The 7,765-nt window shown below is 54.2% G+C and overlaps 1 protein-coding gene across 4 annotated transcripts; it reads left to right on the top strand.

Moving 5' to 3' along the window:
• Positions 1-762: 762 nt before the first annotated feature.
• On the top strand, positions 763-7,187 carry MYC (MYC proto-oncogene, bHLH transcription factor). Of its 4 annotated transcripts, none has more exons than XM_036830573.1 (4): positions 763-898; positions 1,451-2,461; positions 4,157-4,919; positions 6,155-7,187. In XM_036830573.1, exons 3-4 carry the CDS (start codon positions 4,166-4,168, stop codon positions 6,715-6,717), a joined length of 1,317 nt encoding a protein of 438 aa, XP_036686468.1. In that variant the 5' UTR covers positions 763-898; positions 1,451-2,461; positions 4,157-4,165; the 3' UTR covers positions 6,718-7,187. The 4 variants fall into 4 exon arrangements, 3 of the variants coding, with proteins under 3 accessions (XP_036686468.1, XP_036686467.1, XP_036686469.1); XR_005017048.1 differs by lacking the exon at positions 763-898 and adding an exon at positions 5,607-5,751 and having other exon boundaries at positions 2,322-2,461; positions 4,154-4,919; positions 6,155-6,291; XM_036830572.1 differs by lacking the exon at positions 763-898 and having other exon boundaries at positions 2,301-2,461; positions 4,154-4,919; positions 6,155-7,086.
• The last annotated feature ends 578 nt before the right edge of the window (positions 7,188-7,765 follow it).

Genomic DNA, 7,765 nt, shown 5'->3' with positions numbered 1-7,765 from the left:
TTGGAGGAAGTTACTACTCATTTAACAATTGAACGCCGAGCAGCAAACTCAACGGGTAATAATCTATCTCGAACACAAGCATGTTATACGCGAGCCCCTCCCTGCCCCGAATTTTTTTCTCTTTTGGAATGAGGGGGGAGGGGCGTGGAAAAGTTTACTTAAAATGTCTTTGGGTGAGGGACCAGGGCTGGGGAAGATTGCCTGTTTTTAAGGCCCTAGTGTAGTGCAGAATAGCAAATCCCGAGGGAATATGTATTGTATATTAAATATAGATTCACTGAGGGAGCGAACAAGTCATGTGCCGTGTTGGGCAAAATTCTAGGTCGACGTGTACATGAAATGTACATACATGTACGTGGATTAGGCATACGTACTTCACTATGGTATTCAGAAAAAAATGTATAGAGTCAGTGAACTAGGAAATCAATGCCTGAAATTCGGCCAATTTTTAATTGGCTTTTTTAATTGGCTCAAGACAACCCCCCCTCCGAAAAAAAAAAGACACGGAAGTAATACTTGGCCCCTCTCCTTAGATCAGAATCGATGTGGGTTTTGTTTGTTTTTTGGTTTTTTGTTTTTTTGTCCAATAATAAAGAGGAAAGCAGACCCAGAAAGGAAGTCAACGTCCGATTTGTCCGAGGAGGAAAGAGTTAACGGTTTTCTTCACCAGGGACTCTGCTGACTCCCCAGGGTGGATCCGCCAGCTCGCCTCCTTCCCTCTTCTGGGGAGTCTGGTCCCACGGCTCGCGCCTCCCCCCCTCCCCAGTCAGTATCCTTCCGTCTAGCGCCTTTGATTTTCCCCAAACCTGGGAGCCCCAGAGTGTGCAAACCGACACCACGGGGCGCAGAGAGGATTCGTCTCTTTTCTGAAACCCGGCTGCGGAATTGGGAACTCCGAGTGAGAAGCGCGGGGGTGGGCTGGGGGTGCAGACCTGCCGAGAGCGGGCGGGGGAGGGGAGGGGTCCCGCGGCGCGCACCCGCAGGCGCGCTCCTGCCTTACTCCAGCTCCGGGACCCGCAGAAGGATCTCAGGGATTAGCGCGTACTGGGTGGGGGGGAAAGCGGGCTCCCGCGGAGATCCGTGTAGGTCTGCGCGGGCGGGGCCGGGGGTGGGGGGGGTCGTCTGCGGCTTTGGCAGCAATTTGGGGGACTCATTCTGGGTGGACGGTACCCCGCTGAGATAGCTGCACACACACAGAATGCATAACACCCCCCCCCAACAAATACAGTGGGTGTTTATTCATAACGCGTTCTCCAAGTATACGTGGCAGTGCGTTGCTGAATTATTTTAATAATTCCAGGCACCATTTTCCTCCCTATACCTCTGATCATTTATCCCCATCGCCACTCAATGCCCCACACACTCAGAGCGCGCGCCAGTCAATACCCCCTTCTTTCCGCCTCTCTTCGTAGGACTTATTTTCCAAATGCTACCCTTTCCCCGGCCTTAGGGAGGCGCCCGTTCGCCCGGGACGTGCGTGGCGTGGCCGTGGGTACACGGTGTATGCTCAGCGCGAAGAGCTCAGCTGTTCTGCCCGCGATGATTGAAGCACAGAGGACAAGTATGCTGTTTGTCAAACAGAGCGCTGCCCCAGAGGAGCCAGCAGTAGAGAAAGAGAGAAGGTTTGAGCGGGAGCAAAAGAAAATGGTAGGCGCGCGCAGTTAATTCATGCGGCGCTATTACTGTGTTTACATCCGAGAGCTCGGCGCACTGGAGTGCCAGGCTCAAAGGGCTGAGTCTCCTCCCCTCCGGCCCTCCCTCCCCACCAGCGCCCCTCCCGGGTTCCCAAAGCTGAGGGCGGGGGAGAAAGAAAAAAGATCCTCTCCTGTGAATCCCCGCCCACCGGCCTTTTATAGGCGAGGGTCTGCGCGGCCAAGGACCCCCGGGCTGCGCATCTCGCGGCTGCCCCTGCTGCCGCCGCGCCCCGGCCGCCGCCTGGCTCCCCAACTGCCTCTGGAAGGGCAGGGCTATTCAGAGGCTTGGCGGGAAAAAGAGAACAGAGGGGAGGGGCCGTGCCTTAGCAGTATAAAAGCCGGTTTTCGGGGCTTTATCTGACTCGCTGTAGTAATTCCAGCGAGAGGCAGAGGGAGCGAGCGGGCGGGCCCTCGAGGGTGGAAGAGCAGAGGCAGCCGAGCGAGCGGAGTCGCGCTCCGGGCGCCCGGGGAAGGGAGATCCGGAGTGAAAGGGGGGCTTCTGCGCCTCGGGCCCGGCCGCCCCCACCCCACCCTTCCCGCCGACCCCCGCCAGCGGCCCGCCACCCGCGCCGCATCCGCGAAACTTTGCCCACTGCCCGCTGGAACTTACAACACCCGAGCGACAACGCGACTCCCCGGACGCGGAGAGGCTCTTCTGCCTTTTGGGGGAGTCACTTTTCCCCGCCGCTGCCCACGACCAGCGCCTCTGAAAGGCGCTCCTCGCCGCTTTTTGGACGCTGGATTTCCTTCGGAGAGTGGAAAACCCGGTGAGCACCCGGACCTATTGGCCTTTTAATTTATTTTTGCTACCGCAGTAATGCCGCGATGAGTCGAATGCCCGGATCGGTGTGTCTTTTCTCCCATTCCTGCGCTATTGACACTTTTCTCAGAGTAGTTGTGGTTGGTCGGGGTGGAGTGAAGACGAACCAGAACTGGGTCGGGGTACAGTGACTTGTCAAGATGGGAGAGGGGAAGGCAGAGGGAAAACAGGGTGCGTTTTTGAAAGTAGCCTTGAGAGGTTTTTGCGTATGTAGATGGACGCTGACCCCGGCCGGTTGGACATTCTTCCTTTATTGCATTAATTGCTTTTGGCCTTTTGGGAGGAGAAGAGAAGGGTATGCTTCTCGGTGGCAGAAAACCCTTTACATCCTGAGCTCCTTGGAGTAAGAATTACATATTGCGTGTGTGAGCGAGAGAGCTCCGCAGCCTCTGACTTTTCCCCGTCTCGGAAAGGGCATTTAAATTTCGGCTTACCGCATTTCTGACAGCCGGAGACAGACACACTGCGGCTCGTCCCGCCCGCCGATCCCCGCGGCGTTTCCAATTCGCCCCCGGCTCCTTTTAGAAGTTGGCATTTGGCTTTTAAAAAGGATAATAAAATTAAAGATCTTGGTCTACAGAGAGGTTAAGATTTGGTGTTGGCGAGGCGCGGGGAGTGGGGGGGAAAGGGAGGCTGGGGCAAAGATGTGTCCGATTCTCCTGGAATTATTGACTCGGGGGGAAACGAGGACAAATCTCTGCGCCCAGCCTTGGCTCCCAGGCCGCCTCTGGTGTCCCCGCGCGGGTGTCCCTGGGCCCCTGAGATGCGGAGGACGGCAAGGAGCGGGGCTCGGGGCTTTTCCAGAACAGCTGCTACCCTCGGCGGGTGAGGGGAAGACGCCCGGCTCCGGGCGCGGAATCGTAGCAGGGTCTCTGGCGCAGTTGCGGCGCTGTACTGGGTGTTGAAGGGAGGTGCCCCTGTTATTATTTAACACTCCCCTTTTATGTATTGGCGGGGCGGGGGTTAAGGCTCGAAGCTGAGCTTGCCACTCCAGCCCGCGAGGGAAAAGAAGAAAAGCCGGCAGAGGAAGGAAGGGGGGCGCGCTGGGGGTAGGGATGCAGGAGGCGGAGAAGGGAGGCTGGGAGGGGCGGTGGCGCCGGCGGGGGAAGGAGCGCGGCAAGGGCGCGAGTGGGAACGGGCGCGGCGCGAGGGGCCCCGGCGCGGGAGGGGGCCGCGCGCAGCCGCTCCCGCCGCGGCGCCTCTCGCAGCCTCCTTCAGGTGGCGCAAAACTTTGCGCCTCGGCGTTTGGCAGATCGTATTCCGCACCCCCCGCCACCACCACCACCACCACCATCGCCGCCTCCCCCGGCCTGTTAAGGAGGCCAAAGCCGATTTCGATTGCTCGGCGGTCGCCGGGCCGACTCCCGGACTTGGCGCTCCGGGCTCCCGGGGGACGGAAGCTCCGCGGGCGCTATGGAGCTGCTTCGCCAAGTGTGTGTCTGAGGGTCACCCAGAGGGGGTAAAAGGGTGCCTTTTTGTTTTGGTTTTTTGCCCCCCCCCCGCCGGCCCCATTTGGGAACAGCGCTGGAAGGGGAGTGGTTCTGGATTGTGGCGCGCGCTGCGCGCTGCGCGGGATTTCGGCACCAACCAAGACCCCCTTAACTGAAGACTTGCCCCCGCCTTTGTGTGCCCCCTCCAGCAGGCTGCCGCGATGCCCCTCAACGTCAGCTTCGCCAACAGGAACTATGACCTCGACTACGACTCGGTGCAGCCTTATTTCTACTGCGACGAGGAGGAGAACTTCTACCAGCAGCAGCAGCAGAGCGAGCTGCAGCCGCCTGCGCCCAGCGAGGATATCTGGAAGAAATTCGAGCTGCTGCCCACCCCGCCCCTGTCCCCGAGCCGCCGCTCCGGGCTCTGCTCGCCCTCGTACGTCACGGTCGCGTCCTTCTCCCCCAGGGGAGACGACGGCGGCGGCGGCAGCTTCTCCTCGGCGGACCAGCTGGAGATGGTGACCGAGCTGCTGGGAGGAGACATGGTGAACCAGAGCTTCATCTGCGACCCCGACGATGAGACCTTCATCAAAAATATCATCATCCAGGACTGTATGTGGAGCGGCTTCTCGGCCGCCGCCAAGCTCGTCTCGGAGAAGCTGGCCTCTTACCAGGCTGCGCGCAAAGACAGCGGCAGCCCGAGCCCCGCCCGCGGGCACGGCGGCTGCTCCACCTCCAGCTTGTACCTGCAGGACCTGAGCGCCGCCGCCTCCGAATGCATCGACCCCTCCGTGGTCTTCCCCTACCCGCTCAACGACAGCAGCTCGCCCAAGCCCTGCGCCTCCCCCGACTCCACCGCCTTCTCCCCGTCCTCGGACTCTCTGCTCTCCTCCGCCGCGTCCTCCCCGCGGGCCAGTCCCGAGCCCCTGGCGCTCCACGAGGAGACACCACCCACCACCAGCAGCGACTCTGGTAAGCTGGGACCCTCCAGGCCCGTCAGAGGGGGTGGCTGGCTGTCTTTCCCATTCTCACTGGCTGCCAATGCAAGGGGCCACTTCCGTGGCCCCTGCCTTTTCTCTTTTCTTATATTTGGAAAAGAAATGGCAGGCCTGGAAGGGTCTGGGAGCTCCTCATCCCTGAAACACTGGGCTTTAGTGTTCCTCCCATTCCTTCCCCTAAGATCGCCCTCGTGGCCAGCCCCCTCCTTTCCCCTCCCTCCCCTTAGGAATTTCATTTGGGTTTTTAAATCTTCTAGCTTATCTAGCAACTCAATCCGCTCCCTCTTTACCCCTCTTAAGCATTTTAATTGCCCTGGGGGGGTGGGGGGATCGTGATGAAGTTAAGAGAGGATTGATCTCTTCGAGAGTGAATGAATGACCTCCCTGAACTTCTGAGAAGCTGTTGGAATTTAATGGACTGCAGATCAACAAAAACGAAGAGGGGCAGTGGGCAGAAGCTGGGCAGCCATCCACCTGAGTGCTGTAAGCCAGTGAAAGTGCCTCAGAAATGTATGGACTGAGGAGCTGGGATCTTTCCAGCCTCTTTTGAACACTACAAAGCAAGTCCTTTCCAAAACTGTACTCCTTTTTTCCATCCCCCACCCCCTAGGACTTTTGGCAAAGCTGCAAGACTTTTTTTTTTTTTTTTTTTCACTTCCAGTAAAATAGGGATTGCTAAAGTCATACCAAAGATTTGCAGCTATCATTTGCAACACCTGAAGGGTTCTTGGTAAAGTCCCTTGCAAAGAGAAGGTGCTTGGGAATGTGCTTTGTTTGGGTGTGTCCAGCACCTCATTAAGTCTTAGGTAAGAATTTGCATCAATGTTGTATCCTGGTAAATTGTAATTTTCTTGTCTGTGCCATAAACCCAGCTGTCATTTTCCTCCCTGAGACTGTCTCTTCATGAGAAGAAGAGCAGAGACCATTGGCTAGTTCTCTGGGGATAACGTTGTGCCCGGGTCCTTTTTTTTTTTTTTTTTTTCTGGCCACGCCACACAGTGTGTGAATCTCAGTTCCCAAACCAGGGATGGAACCTGCACCCCCTGCATTGGAAGCATGGAGTCTCAACCCCTGGACTGCCAGGGAATTCCTCAGGGTCCTTTCTTACCTAATAATGCCTTGTATTTGCACAGTATTGATTTAATCTGGTCACTGATTGCTTTAAGGAAACCTTTGCTAACCGGGTGATTTCTTTTTCTCTTCGTACAGAGGAAGAACAAGAGGATGAGGAAGAAATTGATGTTGTTTCTGTGGAAAAGAGGCAGCCCCCTGCCAAAAGGTCAGAATCGGGGTCACCCTCTGCCGGAGGCCACAGCAAACCTCCTCACAGCCCGCTGGTCCTTAAGAGATGCCACGTGTCCACCCATCAGCACAATTATGCAGCGCCCCCCTCCACTAGGAAGGACTGTCCCGCCGCCAAGAGGGCTAAGTTGGACAGTGGCAGGGTCCTGAAACAGATCAGCAACAATCGCAAATGTGCCAGCCCCAGGTCTTCGGACACCGAGGAGAATGACAAGAGGCGGACACACAACGTCTTGGAACGCCAGAGGAGAAACGAGCTGAAACGCAGCTTTTTTGCCCTTCGTGACCAGATCCCGGAGTTAGAAAACAATGAAAAGGCCCCCAAGGTAGTTATCCTTAAAAAAGCCACAGCATACATCCTGTCTGTCCAAGCAGAGGAGCAAAAGCTCATTTCAGAAAAAGACGAGTTGCGGAAGAGGCGAGAACAGTTGAAACTCAAACTTGAACAGCTACGGAACTCTTGCGCATAAATTGACCTATTGGAGGGAGGAACTGGAATGAATCCCTCATGAAATTTTCATTGGTTACTAAGGGAAAGTGAGGAAAACGATTCCTTCTGACAGAACTCCCTACGTATGAACTTTTTGCATAATGCATGATCAACCTCACAACCTTGGCTGGATCTTAAGACTGAAAGGTTTAGCCATAATATAAACTGCCTCAAATGGGACTTTGGGCATAAAAGAACTTTTTTTATGCTTACCATCTTTTTTTTTTTTTTCCTTTAACAGATTTGTATTTAAGAATTGTTTTTACGAAATCCTGAACTTTATCCAATTTTCCTTTGTAAATATAGCCATTAAATGTAAATAACTTTAATAAAACCTTTATAGCAGTTATACCATAATTTTTTTATTTAAGTACATTTTCCTTTTTAAAGTTGATTTTTTTCTATTGTTTTTAGAAAAAAATAAAATGCCTGGCAAATATAATTGAGCCAGATCTTAAGTTGTGAGTGTTTTGTTTCTTTTCTTTTTTTTTTTTTTTTTCTTCCTCATTCTCTTTTCATCAATTACAAATTAACAGAATTTGGCCCTTAAGGGAGTGAGCTTAGAAGATGGGAAAAGAAGTTATTTAAGAAAGGGTGAGGGCTTTCCTTTGTTCTAATGGGTCTGGGGCCTTAAGGTCTTTAAGTTCTCAGGGTTATAAGATGCTTCCTGGAGATTTGTGATAAGGGCTAGAGTTGATACTTCAAAGAATGAAAGGGCAGTAGGCTGGTGAGAGGGTTAGAGGTAGGCAAAAGGGTTAAAGATAACAGTTAAGAACACAAAGGGGGGTGAGGACTGGGGGTTGGGAGGAAGATGAAGGAAAAACTCTGGAGTTTCCATGCCATTCCCCAGCTCCATTGCAGTCCAGGCGTCCTGCCCATTGAAACAGTTGATGGGGGAAGAGCAGGGACCAACTTTTGCTGCTTGCCTGCTCCTACCAGGTGCTCTGGGAGGCAAGTTATTAACCCTATTTTACAAACAAGGGAATATAGAAGCTCAGAGTGGTTATATAACTTCTCCTTAGCCACAC

This window comes from Balaenoptera musculus, chromosome 17, assembly GCF_009873245.2.
Source record: "Balaenoptera musculus isolate JJ_BM4_2016_0621 chromosome 17, mBalMus1.pri.v3, whole genome shotgun sequence".
Lineage (NCBI taxonomy): Eukaryota > Metazoa > Chordata > Mammalia > Artiodactyla > Balaenopteridae > Balaenoptera > Balaenoptera musculus.
The sequence above is the reverse complement of the archived record's forward strand: the minus strand, read 5'-3'. Positions and strand labels throughout refer to the sequence as shown.